Here is a 16,347-nt window from a genome sequence, read left to right on the forward strand (position 1 = left end):
TTCTGCACTGCTTGAAAATGAAGGTGAAACATTTGTGATTACATCACTGATCTTTGGCACTGTCCAACTCTTCAAAGAGATGTAGGAGGACATTCAAGCTAGGGGAAATATCCAAAATGCCTACAGAGGTGAGGCACTGACTTGTTGCAATAAACCTTCATTCTAACAATGACTGCGCACACCTCCTGGTTGGGTTTTATTTCTACTGAGTTAAATCTAAGCTAGATGGAGAAATCATGGAATCACTCAGGTTGGAAGATCAGATCCCCAAGTCCAACCCCAGCCTGGCCCACCGTGCCCACTGCCCACGTCCCTCAGTGCCACATCCCCACGTTCCTTGAACACCTCCAGGTTTGGTGACCCCACCACCTCCCTGGGCAGCTGTGCCACTGCAGCACTGCTCTTCATGAGAACAAGTCTTCCCTAACATCCAGGCTGAGCCTCCCCTGAGCAACACAGAGCCATTACCACTTGTCCTAAATCCAACAGTTGTTTAACTATCCATTAGTAATGCCTGGGCTCGGGCCACTCTTTTAATAGGGATGGAATGAGTAGGGATTACTGCATGAGAGCTGTGACTTTTTTCTTTTTGCTGTTTCCTTCAGATTGCATTTATTATACTTACGTACACACAAACAACAGAAATGGAGTCTTGAATACCTTTGCTAACCTTATAGCTGAGTTTTGTTCTATAACCTGGACAGTCCTACACTATTACAATTTGTAAGGGTACTGTGAGCCCTTTTGGTACTGCTCAGGGCCCCCCTTGCAGCAGGCTGTACTTCTTTATGGAGAGAGAATTACAAAGAATTACAATGAAAACACAGCCAACCCAGCCAGGCAGGCACAAACCACAGGTACATATTAGATGCACAAAAATGTAAAAACACTGATATTAACTCACTTTACACTACAGAGAGTGGTTGACCTCTACCTACTATTATCCCATTTTACAGGCATGCTGACAGAAATTTAAAGGGACTTAAAAATAAACAGTTTTGTGGCTACCTACCTACATATATTTATGTAGGCAAAGGTTAACATAAAGCATTTCTAGGAGCACAGCCAGCAGACGCTGTGGTCAAGTTCATGATCCAAGAGAAATTTGCATGAGGTTAAACAGAGAACAGAGTAACAAAGGAGTAGCGCCCGAATCCATATGGAAACCCAGGTTTACTAATTAAAAGAAAACACCACCGTACGTAATAAATAAGAACTGAACATCCTGAGTTGGAAGGCACCCACAAGGACCAACTCCAATTCCCGATGGAACACAGTTGTACATAACTGTAAAAACAAAGCCATCCCAGCTGGCATGTGAGTCCTTCCACTTCCCTCTACAAGGCGTCAGCTGGAAAAAGCAGTAAAACAAGACAGATTCCTTTTCCTGGGAACTTTATTATTTCTCATACGGCAGGCTAGGAAAGGACATCATCATAACTCATTACAACAAACAAGTGTTAACTCTGTTTTCTTAATTCTTCCTATGCTACTTCACACTTTTTTTTTTTTTTTTCCAGATAAGAAAGACATTGAGTATAAAATGCAATTTGATTTAATGATATTCCTACTTTCTATTGCATGAGGTATCCACAGAAGCAAAGAAATAGCATTTCTTTGCCTAACAGCCATCAGAAGTCCTCTGGGACATTTCCACGAATAGCTCTGTGCAAACTAATCTCTTTCTATTACAATCTATCAGGAAGGATTCAAAGCAAAACCAGCGTGACTTGCTTTCCTCATATCTCGTTCTTGGAAGAACTGTGTCACTACATTATGATAACAGCACAATAATGCACCCACTCAGCTTTGTTTCTCAGGGAAGACCAAAGAGAATTTCTCCAAAGAACAGACATGGCTGAGGTTACCTCCAGCAGGCACAACCCCAGCTCCCCATAAACACGAATGCTGTGATGGTTGAAGTGACACAAGCAAGGTTGTGCCCCCACTACAGATTTCTTCTTTCCCCCTGCTGCAGCTTTTGGTTCACTTGCACATGTTGGCCACCTGCACATCACGCTCTAATTGTCCAGTTTACCATGCTAACAAGGGGCCAGGCTACATTTCAACAGAACCATAGAACCATCCAGGTTGGAAAAGACCTCTGAGATCCCCAAGTCCAACCCCAACCCACCCCGCTGTGCCCACTGTGTCCCTCAGTGCCACATCCCCATGGTTCTGGAACACCTCCAGGCTTGGTGACCCCACCACCTCCCTGGGCAGCTGTGCCACTGCAGCTCTGCTCTTCCAGAGAAGAAAAGTTTCCTAATATCCAATCTGTATCAACCCTTTCCCACCATGCCCTCTCATAGAATCACTGAGGTTGGAAACGACCTCTAAGATCACTGATAATTGATGATAATTCAGAAGCCAAAGGAGGACATATTCTTCCAGACTAGTGTACAAAGCAAGATTGTTGGCTAGTGTTCCTAGTTGACTGAAAACTCAACCAAGCAGTAGGAAAGAAGACAGGAACACAAACTGGCATTTGCCTGCAAATCTTCCATCTGTATGGAACTTCTGCTGCAAAGCTGGTTGTATTCAATGCAGCAAGGACAGCGGGCTGCAGGAGAGCTGGATGCCTCCCCAGCAGGCACCATGCCAGGCACTGCAATGGGACAGGAGGGACAGCAAACAGATCACTCTGCTCGCTCCAGAAACCATCACCAGATCTCAGCAAACTGAATGGAAGAGCGGGGGGGGGGGGAACACAAAAGGAGCATCCTTCATCAGTGAGAGAGGATCAAGCAATTTTACTATAGACACAGCATTCTGTACGGATGTCATGAGCAATGCAATCGATATCTTTCCCTGTCCTACTGCAAATTCTCCAGCAATTAAAATAAAAACGCAAGTTGCCAAAGATGCGAAACATGGCCCCAAGCACACGGAAACTAACTGTATAAGCAGCACTGTGGTCTGATCTAGAGCTCATTCCTTTATCTTCATTTAATTCTTTGATATAACAGCTCTATGGCTTTTCATCACAAACCTGTTTGAGGAAGCAAGTTTGCTGACGATACCAAATTGTGTGGAGTGGCAGATACACCAGAGAACTGCAAGGCCATTCAGAGACCTCGACAGGCTAGAGAGATGGACAAAGAACATCATGAAGTCCAACGAGGGCAAGTGTTGAGTCCTGCATCTTGGGGAGGAATAACTGCATCCATCAGTACAGGTTAACCTGCTGGAAAAAAAGCTCTACAGAGAAGGACCTGGGTGCTCTGCTTGACCAAGGGCTGATGAGAGGCTGACCAGGGGATGAACAAAAGTTGACCAAAGGTTGGCCATGAGCCAGCAGTGTGTCCTTATGGCCAAGCAGGCCAATGGGACCCTGGGGTGCATTGTGTAGAGCGTGGCCAGCGAGGTGAGAGAGGGATCCTCCCTCTCCTCTGTCCTGGGGAGGCCAATTCTGGAGCACCCAGTGCTGGTCCCTTCAATTCTATGATTCTGTATGAATCTGTGAGAGTGGTTCCAGATTCCTTCCTTAGACACTGTCTTACCAAACCTCTCTGCGCCTGAAGAATGCAACAATTACCTGAGAAACTTCTGGAAATTAATTGTGCCAGGCCTGTGCTTGTTTCACAATCTGTCAGCCAGGACATTAGTGGGTCGCATCACACATCACACATCACACATGAGCACCTGATGGGAGAAATTTTCTCTCCAGCATTCCCATTACTGAGCAAATCTGTTCTTCTATCTAAGAGGACAATTCTTTTAGTATTATTTGCTATGTAAATTTTATCCTCTAATTACTCAGTAAGAAGGAAGAAATGAAAGAATGACTTCTTTTGAACCATGCATTATATGCTGCAAAGACCATACAAAAGGCCTGTTATTTATTATTCAAATCCAAATAATGATCTCTTGCTGCCTTCTGACTCTGCCTACGTGCTTGGCTAAGTAGAATATAAGATCGATTCGACCAACTCAATAGCAAGCACTGAAGGCAGGCCAGTGAAGAAAGGGAAAACCTATTTAAAGATGCAGTAGCTGGTAACGACAAGTGAAACCTCACAACAGAAAGCAAGGAAGAAAAACAGGAACAACTAAAAGCTGGAAAACATGTTTTCAACAGAATATCTCCAAACCTCCTACTTGAAGACAAATTTGTGGTGATTTGATGGCAACCTATGCATAAGTTTGATTTATCTGTAATAAAACCAAGCAGCAGTGCTCAAGCACAGATATATCAAAATCCAAGGGACAGACAGCAAAATGAACAAATCCTGCTTGGAAGTACCCTTGCAAATTTTAAGTAATGAGGGCAATAAAGCACACAAACCAATCTCACGACTGTGGCAAGTTCTTCCTGCTGGAAACATCAGTGCTTTGTACAAAATGCACCATTTCTTGTATTTTCTACTTTGCACAGGAAATAATTCAGAGAAATCTCCCAATCTCGGTTGTATTTGTGGTTCTGGTTAGAGGACTGTGATGACTCATTGGGAAGTCACAAACTCTGAATTAGCAAATAATTGCAGTAGCATCTGTGCGTTTGTTTTTGGCTCTTTTGCCCCAAAATGTGAGGGGTAAAACTTCACAGCAGGATAAGTTTTGGAAACTTTTGGTTGTTGTATATTCACATACGTGATTTCTTACAATGCTCGAAGACAAATCTATCACCCATAAGAAAAAGTGTGAAAGAGCTGCTCTGAGAACCAGGATATTTAAAACAATCCCACAGTGAGAAAACGTTAAAAAGAGTTGAACTGTTAAAGTTCTGTTCCTCTTCTGGAAGTCCTTCAGATTAGATTTCTTCAATTTCAAGTGAAAAGGACAAAGTGAGGGCAACGGCTGCATCAAGCTAAAGGGAGGAAAAGACTGCATTAAAGATCAAATGCAGCTGGAATTGCAGTGGGGCTGTGGAACACAAGTGCAGCAGCAAAGCTGAAGGCACGCAGTTGTGATGAATAAGATGAGCACACAGGATCTGCCACAACCAACAGCCACAGTGCCAATCCATTCAAAAGGAGTTTGCTCTTGTTTCCTACAGCTTTCCTACATCACAGAATTGTTTGAGTTGGAAAGGATCCTTCAAGGTCATCTAATCCCACTGCCTGCAATGAACAGGGACACCTACAGCTCCATCAGGCGCTCAAAGCCTCGTCCAGCCTGACCTTGGCTGTCTGCAGGGACATCCACCACCTCTCTAGGCAACCTGTGCCACTGGCACAGAATAATAGAATTATGAAGGTTGGAAAGGACCTTCAAGATCCCCAAATCCAACCCCACCCCACCGTGCCCACTGCCCAATCAGTGCCACATCCCCACATCTCTGGAACACCTCCAGGTTTGGTGTCCCCACCACCTCCTGGGCAGCTGTGCCACTGCAGCACTGCTCTTTTGGAGGAGAGTTTTCTCCTAATATCCAACCTGAACTTCCCTGGCACTATTTAAGGCCATCGCATCTTGCTCTCCCTTTATCATGAAAAAACTTTTTCCTTATATCCAATGTAAATCTTTCCTCTTTTAGTTTGAAACCATTTCTCCTTGTCCTATCACAACAGACCCAGCTAAAGAGCTGGTCCCTTTATTTTTTGTCACCTGGGAGGCAGGAGTGCAGGCACAGGCTCCAGTTCTGACTTACCTTCTGACCTTATTTATTCTTATCTTCAGATTGGATACCAGGAACAAATTTCTCATAAAGAGCAGTGCTGCACAGCTGCCCAGGGAGGTGGTGGGGGTCACCAAACCTGGAGGTGTTCCAGAGCCGTGGGGATGTGGCACTGAGGGACGTGGGCAGTGGGCACGGTGGGCTGGGTTGGGCTTGGGGATCTCAGAGGTCTTTTCCAAACTTTAGGATTCTGTGATTCTATTCTACAATTTGAGATCCCCAATGAATCGAGCAAAAACCCCCAGCAGAAAGTTACTTGTTATTTCCATTGTAAAAGAAAAGAAAGGGCTTAGTAGCAAAGTGCACCTTGCTTACAGCAAAGAACGGGGATCTACTTGCTCCATTTGTTTTCTGCACAGGTAACAGAGGAAAACAGACAGAGGAAACCTGCATTTATGGGGCAAAGCAGCTCTCTGCACAGCTGAACCAAACTTGGGGATGGAAGCACACCTGTGGTTACCCCAAATGGCAAAGGATCAAAGTTCTCTGCAACCCTTTACCGGTTCCCTAAGGCATTCAGAAATACGGAAATAATCTTTCTAATTATGATGTTGTAATTAAAACAGCAGAAATGACAGCTCTCAGGTAGGCACTGAGCACTGCCTTTGCACTCGGGATTGTGGGGAAGGCTGTGAGATGACTGTCAGCAGCTCCTCACCGCACCGTGAAAAAAGAGGAATTGTTTAAAAATAGCTGCCAACACTCCTGCAATGAGAGCACCAAGGGCACAGGCACCCGCGGGTGTGCTGAGCCCAGGCTTTTCCTATAGGAAGAGAACGAAACCGGAGGATGGCATCGGGTCTCACTGCTCCATCCCAGTGCAAATTAATGACTTTCGAAACAACCAAAAAATGTCCTGTATAGATGACAGATTGATGGCTGCTTTGTTCTCTTTGTTATTTTATACAGAAAACGGCCAAGTGCTGTTCTGATGTTATTCAAAGTGCTGGGGTTTTATTTTGTTTGTGATGAGGAATATGTGTTAAGCTAAGTTTCCTACATCATCATACGCAGCTTTTATGCCTCTTTAACTAATTTTGCACTGTGCACCGAGCAGCAATCCAGCCAAAAGCCGTCTTGTGGCAAAGCAAAGCACAAAACACAACAGAACTCCCTATAACACAGCAACAATTCAAGTTAAAGATGTATAATCCCCCCAGAATAGTAGTGTTGCCCTCAGGACACGCTGTGTGCCCATTGTGTAGACAATGCGATATATACATCAACAGTGCAATATATGCACATACAACACAATACAGACACACACAATGCACGATAGACACGAATAATGTAACCTATACATTAACGACTCCGGGCTCATCACTGCATCCATTCATTGCCGCTAATTAGGAATATGCAAACTACTCACCGCCACAAAGCATCGCTCTCAATTGTGCCGTTTTGCCGCTCCGACGCCACGTTTTAGGCATTCTTGTCAATGTGCCACATTTTAGGACGGGTCCGGCTATGCCAGCTGTCACCCGGCGCTGCTCCCGGCCCCGCCCCGCGAACCACCTCCGCTCCCCCCCGGTCCCAGCGCTGCCGCCGGGGTCGGGACTCGAACGCGCGGCCCCGGAGCTGCGCCCCGGATGCGCCGCACGGCGGCGGTTACCGCGGCAACCACAGAGCGGTACACGGTCAGGCTCATAAGGAGGTCTCGGATTTGCTCTTCTTTTACAGTGAGAAGACCGCATTGAAAAATAGCGTTTTGTCGTTGGGAAGGTGCTCTATCGAAGAGGGATGTCGTGCTCTTTGTAGCTGTTGTAGTTTCCGCGGAAATTAAATAGGAGGCATTACTTTTGGAGCAGCCCGAGACAATTCCTCTTCACTCAGTGTGGCTCAGGCAAGCCAAAAGGTTGAACATCCACAACCTGAGCCATTGATAAAGATGATGAACCGCACCAGCCGGACCCCTGGGGGACACCGCTCATCAGCGCCTGCACCTGGACACACAGCTGCTGACCACAACCCTCTGGCTACGACCTCCCAAGCGATTCCTTATCCACCAATAATCCATCCAGCTCTCAAATCCACACCTCTTCTACACAGAGATAAGGATGTGACCACGTCCAAGATCTCACGCAAGTCAGGGCAGATGACAGCAGTTGCCCTTCCCTTTGTCCATTGATGTCATCACTCCATCATAGAAGGCCACCAGGTGGGTCAGGCACGATCTGCCCTTGGTGATGTTGTGCTGGCTATCTCTGCTCATCCCTCATGTGTCTTAACATGCTTTCCAGGAGGATGTGCTCCATGATCCAGCGCAGAGGTGAGGGTCACCAATGCGTAATACCATGGGTTCTCCTTTCTCCCTTTCTTAAAAATGGGAGTGAAGTTTCCCTTTTTCCAGTCACAGATTTATAGAATCACAGAATGGTTGGTGTTGGAAGGGACCTTTAAGCTCACGTAGTTCCAACTCCTGCTGTAGGCAGGGACACCTTCCTCTAGGCCAGGTTGATCGCAGCCCCATCCATCCTGGCTCTCCATGCTTCCATGCAGGCATCCGCAGCCTCGCAGGGCAGCCTGTTCAGTGTCTCACCACCCTCACAGTGAAGAATTTCTTCCTGACATCCAGTGTGAACCTGCCCTCTTCCAGATTAAAGCCATTTTCCCTCGTCCTGTCGCTACCTGCCCTTACCACAAGTCCCTCCCCAGCTTTCCCGTAGGCCCTTCAGGGACTGGAAGGCTGCCATCAGGTCTCCTCAGAGCCTTCTGTTCTCCCCATCGCACAGCCCCAGCTCTCTCAGCCTGTTCCCAGAGGGGAGGCGCTCCAGCCCTCTGACCACCTTCGTGTTCCTCCTCTGCCCCTGCTCCAACGGCTCCACGTCCTTCTCGTGTTGGGGGCTCCAGAACCGGACGCAGCACTGCAGGTGAGGTCTCAGGAGAGCAGAGCAGAGGGGTGGAATCACCTTCCTCACCCTGCTGGTCACGCTTCTGTTGATGCCACCCAGGATACGGTCGGCCTTCCGGGCTGCGAGCACGCGCCGCCAGCTCGTGTTGAGTCTTCCATCAACCGCCGGCCCCAAATCCTCCTCAGGGCTGCTCTCAAGCCGTTCTCCGCCCAGCCCGCATCTCTCCAGCCCGCCCAGGTCCCTCTGGACGGCGTCCCTTCCCTCCGGCAGCCGCGCCGCTCCGCTTGGTCTCACCTGCAGACTCGCTGAGGGCGCACTCGGTCCCACTGCCCGTGCCGCCTGCACAGACGTGACACAGCAGTGCTTCCAACCCCGACCCCTGAGGAACGCCTCTTGTCACCGGTCTCCACTTGGACACTGAGCCATTGGCAGCTCTCTGAGTGAAACCATCCAGCCAATTCCTTATCCAGCAAGCAGTCCATCCATCAGATCCACTCTTCTCCAGTGTCAAATGCTTTGCACAAGTCCAGGTAGATGACATCATTTGCTCTTCCTCTATCCCCTGTAACTCCATCATAAAAGGCTACCAAGTTTGTCAGGCAGGACTTGCCCTTAGCAAAGCCATGTTCCACCAATCACCTCATCTTTATTTTCTATGTGCCTTAGTAGGGCCTTCAGGAGGATTCACTAATCTTTACTTACAGCGGGCAGATCTGCCTTCTCCAAGTTCTTCCCATTGCTTTCTGCAATTTGGGCAGTGTGGCTAGAGTCCTTGCCAGTGAAGACTGATGCAAACAAGTCTTTGAGCACCTCAGCTTTCTCTGTATCCTTTGTGACCAAGTCTCCAGTTTCCTTCTGGAGAGGGCTTACATCCTCCCTGACCTTCTTATCACTGATAAATCTGTAGAATTAATCACAGAATTGTAGGGGTTGGAAGGGACCTCCAGAGATCATTGAGTCCAACCCCCCTGCCAAAGCAGGTTCCCTACAGCAGGTCGCACAGGTCGGCATCCAGGCAGGTCTTGAACATCTCCACAGAAGGAGACTCCACCACCTCCCTGGGCAGCCTGTTCCAGTGCTCCGTCACCTCACTGTAAAGAAGTTCCTTCGCGCATTTGTGCAGAACTTCCTTGCTCCCCTTTATGTCCTTGGCTAGATTTAACTCTGTCAGGGTTTTAGCTTTCCTGATCTGATTCCTGGCTGCTTGGACAACTTCCTTGTAGTCCTTCAGGTAACCTGATCCTGCTTCCACTCCCTATAGACTTTCTTTTTGAGCTTAAGTGAGTCCAGGAGCATCTTGGTGATCCACAAAGGCCTTCTGGCATTCTTGCCGGCCTTTTCGGGATGATTTTAGAGGTCTTTTCCAATGTAAGCCAATCTATGGCTCCATGAAAACATGAGCTAAGTACCAACAAAGTCTTTTTGAATGGATTAAGGTTCTTCAGACACCAAAAACACCTGTCAGTTCACAATTTTTGAAAGCAAAGTGGATTTTTACAGCTACCATAGAAGATTGGAGACTTTTCATTACAAAGTATACACAAATTTATAAACATTGTGGATAAAGAAGATTCGTAACGTAGTAAATAATGCTGACATGGTGACCACAAACAGTAATCCTGATCAACAAGCTAAGGTTGTTAAAACAAGCTATTTTAATAGACCAAACACCAAGTGACATCTCTATGACATCTCTGATGTCAGAGTTGGATGGGCCATGGGCCATCTGATCTAATGATGGCAATCAGCCCATGGCAGGGGATTGGAACTATGACACCTCTGATGTCACAGACGCAGAGCTGTGTTTCAGAAGGCAGTGGCTACAAAAAGGAGCAGGGATTGTAGCAGGCATGTAAGGGAATCTGTGGGCAGCAGAGCTAACCTGAGCCTGCAGCACAGACGTGGAGATGTATCAGTGCTTGGATCAGCAGAGAAGGGGAAAAAGAGCAAGTGCTGGAAATGAAACACAGCTTAAGTGAAAAATCTGAAATAAGACACAGATATTAAGCAGGGATGATAAGCACTCCCTCAAACAATTACTCAAGAACTGGCACCTTTGTAACCTCTTAAAACCAAGAAGGTGTGACTTTCTGTTAGATAACCTTTCCCAAACACAAATTACTGGGCTTGGAAAGGAAGGAATGTGGTGACATTTAATGATCAATGAGCACCAGGTGGTCAGAGAGGCTGGTTTAATATTTTCTGATCTTAACTTCTATGAAGTCATCTTTGATGTATGTTTGCAATAAATACCAGCAACCAAAGCATATCTCTGGTTCCTTTGCTTTGTGTTGATGGGAATTTTATTTAATCTATTTAAGAAGCTGATTCGGATCAGCAAGTCCCCCTTCTAGGAGGAAAGATCTGTATTGTCTTGGAGCTTTTTTGCAGTCCTTACATTAGGGTTTTCCTGGAAGCTTCCCTACACAAAAGGAAGTGATTTGTTTGCAACTGTCACTGAAATTCAGCATTCTGATGAGGAAGCTGGAGGATGAAGGAGCACAACAGTGCTGTATCAGATCTGCTGCTACTCCTCCCCAAAGCAAGGCAGTTTCAGCAGCAAAGCACTGTAATATTTTACAGAAGTGTAAAATGACACCCTGATAAGCAGGTGTTTCGGTGCCACGCTGCACACCAACCTCCTCCTCTTGGCAGGAGAGAGGAGCTTTTCTTCCCTCTCTGATCCTCAGAGCTTTTTGGCAACTGCAAGATAAAGATTCTTACCAAAAGCAGACTCATAAACTTATCCGAGGAGGTTTTAGCCACCCCCTGTTCATACTGCAAAAGCAATAGGAATCTGGGTCAAGAAAAAGACAGGTTTGTAGGCATTTTCAGGGCAATGCTGTAACCCCAGAGGCTAACATGAGTGCAAGGAGACCTCACCCTTGGTGCTGGGTGGTGGAAAGGTCCCGGTCAGCTTGGCTTCTGTTCATTTTTCAAGCTTTACAGTAGCAGTAGATAAGGGGATTTGATCTTTGGGAGATCATTGCTCCCTCCAGGGCTTTAAGTTGAAGCAATGGCAGATACCCAACTCATTGATGCCTGGGGAAATGTTCACGGGGAAAAGAACGGAACAGTAAAGTTTTTGAATTGTCAAACAAGATAAAATTCCTGGCCATGTACATCTGATGGGACTGGAGACGTTCGTAACCCACAAACTGGTATTCTTACTGTAACACCTTCACAAAGATCTTACAAACCGTGTTTAGCACTATCAGTCAATAGCACCAACACGAATGCATGGAGGAGAAGGACCTGGGGGTGCTGGTCAGTAGATGGTCAGCTGAACGTGAGCCAGCACTGTACCCAGGTGGCCAAGAAGACCAAGGCTTGTATCAGAATTAGTGTAGCCACATTGCCTTATGGAGCACATCCCTGGTGCTTCTTCAGTACATTCTGTGAACTTCCCACATAGAAACTGCTGTATGTGTTTTCCATAGATCATAAGGGCGGAAGGAAATACTGCAGTAAGACAGCTTCTGTCAAGCACAGAACAAAACCAGACTGGCATTCGTATTTGATTAAAAAATACTCTCCTCTTAGTTATAAAGTTCCAATATTCCATCACTTTCAAATTTGCTAATCTACTCTAACCACTACTCACACTTACTATTAAAAAACTATTTTTTATTTTCATTCTAAATTTGTCTAGCTTCATCTCCTGGTCAGTCTATGTATAAGCCTGTCAAAGCTCCCTGGATGATACTTCCTTTTCCCAGGATACACGTTTCTAAAACTATCAAATCATTCCAATATCGATGTATTAAATTGATTAAGCACATCACTTGAGCTGCTGGACTCAAACTCTTTGAACTCAAGCTTGTGCATCTTCAAGTATCTCTTCCAAGACCTTGAATTCTTTTCACTGGCCTTTTCAACCTTTCCATCTTTTTGGTCCTGCAGTATCTGTCTGTTTGTGGGTGCTCTCATCAGTTTGCTGACCAAGACCTCTCCACCACCAAGGCTGAGGTTATCTCCTCGCACTCATGTTAGTCCCGGGGGCTACAACTTTGCCCTGAAAATGCATATCCAACCAATTATGTGCCATGACCTCTACTTTGGGAGTCATTTTTCTTAGCATTCTGTCCTTTTAATATTCTTCATTCCTCCAATAGTTTTCTAATTTCATAGAATCATAGAAGCATTCAGATTAGAAGAAAGACCTCTAAGACCACCGAGTCCAACCCCAGCCCACCCCACCATGCCCACTGCCCACGTCCCTCAGTGCCACATCCCCATGGTTCTGGAACACCTCCAGGTTTGGTGACCCCACCACCTCCCTGGGCAGCTGTGCCACTGCAGCACTGCTCTTTATGAGAATAAATGTTTCCTAATGCCCAACATGAACCTCCCCTGCTGCAATTTAAGGGCATAACCTCTCATCCTACTACTAGATACCAGGGAGAAGACACAAAACCTCACCTCACTGCCTAGCAGTGATTTTATACTTTTCCTCCTGGCCATTAAAACATGAATTAAATACACAGAGGCCAGGTCTGCAGGACCTTGTTTCAAACCAAGCACTTATTCAGGAATCTTCCTGCCCAGTTACATCAAGGACAACTAGCTCAGCACTTGGTTTTCAATTGGTTGTGTATCTGTTGATGATTGTTTTCCAAATGGTGCAGCGCTCATACTAAGTGCATTACTTCAACAGTGTCACTTCACTAATCACAACTAATCTGATCAAGAAGATACAAACTGAGTCTGACCACATTAGGTTGCCAGAAGCCCATGTATGTTGATTGGCACCAGTTAGGTTTCTATTTACTGGTCAACAAATTAGCTTCTTTACTGCTCCATTAGTTTATTTGCCATCAAAGTCATGCTGGTAAACTCAACGTGTCAGAAACTGCCCTGTGCAATTCCAATCTCTCTCCCTCCTTGGAAAAAGAAAGAACAGGCATTTTCCTCCTGCACTCTGGGAACTTTCCGATCGCTCCAAGACATCAACAACCAGCAGCAAGTTTCCAAATTAAGGAATTCTGCACCTATTTCAGTTGGGACTGAAAACACTGAAGGTGAAATTCCAGCTCCTTTTGGATTACCTCCGAAAGGGACCAACAGCACGCTGCACAACTGCTCACAGCCAAACCACAGCCTGGAAACTGCTCTGGAAACTCTCATCAGCACTGACCAGTTTTATTATTTTAAGGCAGCAACAGGACAATTTCATTCTGTTCTGTATTACCTATACTAACAACGTATGCCCATTTCTCTGTCCCCTCAGCAATCCTTTTTTTCAAGTCCCTCTCCCATACTGCACAACTCACAGTTTGCATTCCTTCTACCAATCTTTTCTTGTTCCCTGGAGCAGTGCAGCTTTCTTCTCGCCACCCTTCCAAAGCTTTCCTGCAGGGTGACACCTGGCCAAGTGCTCTTAGACAGCTCCTAGTTATTAATATCTTTATGTTCGCATTATTTACTCGGCTGACATTGATTCCAGCTTTGTGAGACAGACTGCTAAGTGCTGTTAGATGCTGGTGTGCACCTCATTTACATGCAAGAACTGTAATCAGGTCATGATCACTTGCACCTAAATAATGACTCATTGTAGCCCTGAGCAATTTCTCTTTGTAAGCTGAATGCTAGCAAAGAATTCGCCCTGGATATGTCCCTTTTCATGCTTAAAAACTCTTTCCTCTATTTTTATTTTCTATTCCTTTTAAGAAATTCCCACGGCATCACTCATACAGAAAACCCAAAAACCAGAACCACCACTGTAATCACTTTCATGCACTGCACTTATGGAACTGCATATTCTTTTATTTCCTTTAGAAGCACTATATGTTGCACACTCCGAACTGTGAATGCTGGTGAGCTCCAGCCAGGCAGCAGCACGGACAATCTTAAGAGAAAAATGTGAACAGATTCAGGATGATTCACCATTCGAGAAAATTTATCCCCACAGAATCCTTTTCTATGAGTCCGAGCAGGACCTCACAACAGAAAATCCACATTTAAAGCTTAATGACAAACTGCACAGCATCCAAACCACAACACAGAGGTAGGCAGTCTAATTCTGGGGACAACAAGCAGCCTTGTCCTTGTACATCCAATATGCCTTTCATTAAGGAGAGCTCGGAACTGAACAGTAGCATGACAGACTTTTTCTTTTTCTTTGTTTTTATTTATGAGTTGAATTACACAGCGAACATTAGAATGATGATATTCCATTGCATCACATCCAACTCCACTCAGTGCATAGGACTGGAGAAAGTACAGTTGTTGGGAAATACTCCGTGATAAAAAGAGAAAACAATCACATGGCTAATTACAGATTGGTAAAGCTCAAAACTACGTTTTTAAGGAGTTTAGCACTGCAACTACTTTTTCAGATCAAGTTATGGATCTTCCATGCTTGATACAAAAGAAAATCACATCACGCTAATTCTCACTGCTCCACCTTCCTGGTACCTCGACAAGCCATCCTCCAGCTTTCTCCTACTGAAAGGAGTGCATAAACAGCCCATAAAAATCATCCAGCACCAGGAAAGGTCACAGCAGCACATGCTCATGTTGAACTGTCAGCAGGTCTAAGACATTCAGATTTGAGTCATTTGGTTTTCCAGCTGGATATTGTGACAACAGACAGCAGTTCAAGAAGAACCTAATATTTACGACAACACCCAAAGGAAAACAGACGAGCATCAACTCTGCTTACTCTCAGAACTGCAAATTGCTGAATACTCCTGAACACAGGAATCCTCCATTTTATATAAATTATATCTCTTTGCTCCTCCTTCCTCCCTCTTCTCTGTACCACGTGCTTAAATTTATCCACGTGAGAAGACTGCAACTTTACCCAAAGTCCTACAGGTATTAAAATCATTGAATCATAGAATCGCAGAATGACCTGGGTTGCAAAGGAGCACAATGCTCATCCAGTTCCAACCCCCTGCTGTGTGCAGGTCACCAACCAGCAGACCAGGCTGCCCAGAGCCACATCCAGCCTGGCCTTGAATGCCTGCAGGGATGGGGCATCCACAGCCTCCTTGGGCAACCTGTTCCAGTGCCTCACCACCCTCTGGGGGAAAAACTTCCTCCTAAGATCCAACCTAAACCTCCCCTGTCTCAGTTTATAACCATTCCCCCTTGTCCTATCACCATCCACCCTTGTAAAGAGATGTTAAAATAGATTTATTTGGGTGCTCAGTTTATTAAAAATAGAATGTGCCAGAATTTGAGGATTTTCTGAAGTTTTACTCTCCCTGGCAAATCAGGGAGGCAGACTGACTTGAGGTGGGTTCAAACTAACACCAGTACAGTGGTATTCTACCAAAATCACTCCATCAGTTTGACTTTATAATTCCAACCCAAGGCCTCTTTCCAAAGCCCCACACAACCACACAGCCTTAGATTCATATCGTTGATTATTCTATATTGCTGATTAAGTGGAAGCCCAATTACAACAACAGATACTCACACTATATGTGCAAGATCAAGTGGCTTTTCTGGCTGCTCAGGAAACACGGGACGAGGTGGTTCTCTGCTTGGTACACAGCCAAGTGATTTACTGATTGCATGGCTCAGCTTCTTCGCGGGCGATTTCTGGTTTGGAAAAGAGTGACCAAAATGAGACCACTGTTACAAAGAGCAGGGAAATGTGTGCAATCAGATAACAGAGAAACATGAAAAAGAGAGTTTTCAGAAACATTCATTTCTGCTACACCACACCGAGGAATTGTAGAATCATACCATCGTTGAGTTGGAAGGAACCTCTAAAGGTCATCTGTGAGTATAGAAACTGCACAGATGAGCAAGTTGGGTTTTGTTGGCTTTTTTTTGGGGGGGGCTGGTGGTTTGTTAGTTGCTTTTTTTTTTTTTTTTTTCTTTTTAGTGTTACAATACTGAAAAATGAAAGTAGTTTAACAA

The 16,347-nt window shown here is 45.6% G+C and overlaps 1 protein-coding gene across 1 annotated transcript in view; it reads right to left on the bottom strand.

Annotated features, from left to right (window-relative positions):
* The window catches only part of DTNB (dystrobrevin beta), a gene marked incomplete at both ends in the record, with an annotated part of 126,144 nt that overhangs the window by 70,747 nt on the left and 39,050 nt on the right, over positions 1–16,347 (bottom strand). The window contains one exon of the mRNA XM_079532659.1: positions 15,899–16,023. Coding sequence (XP_079388785.1) covers positions 15,899–16,023 — 125 coding nt within the window. The remainder of the gene's footprint in view (positions 1–15,898; positions 16,024–16,347) is intronic.

This window comes from Tetrao urogallus, assembly GCF_951394365.1.
Source record: "Tetrao urogallus genome assembly, chromosome: 2".
Taxonomy (NCBI): domain Eukaryota; kingdom Metazoa; phylum Chordata; class Aves; order Galliformes; family Phasianidae; genus Tetrao; species Tetrao urogallus.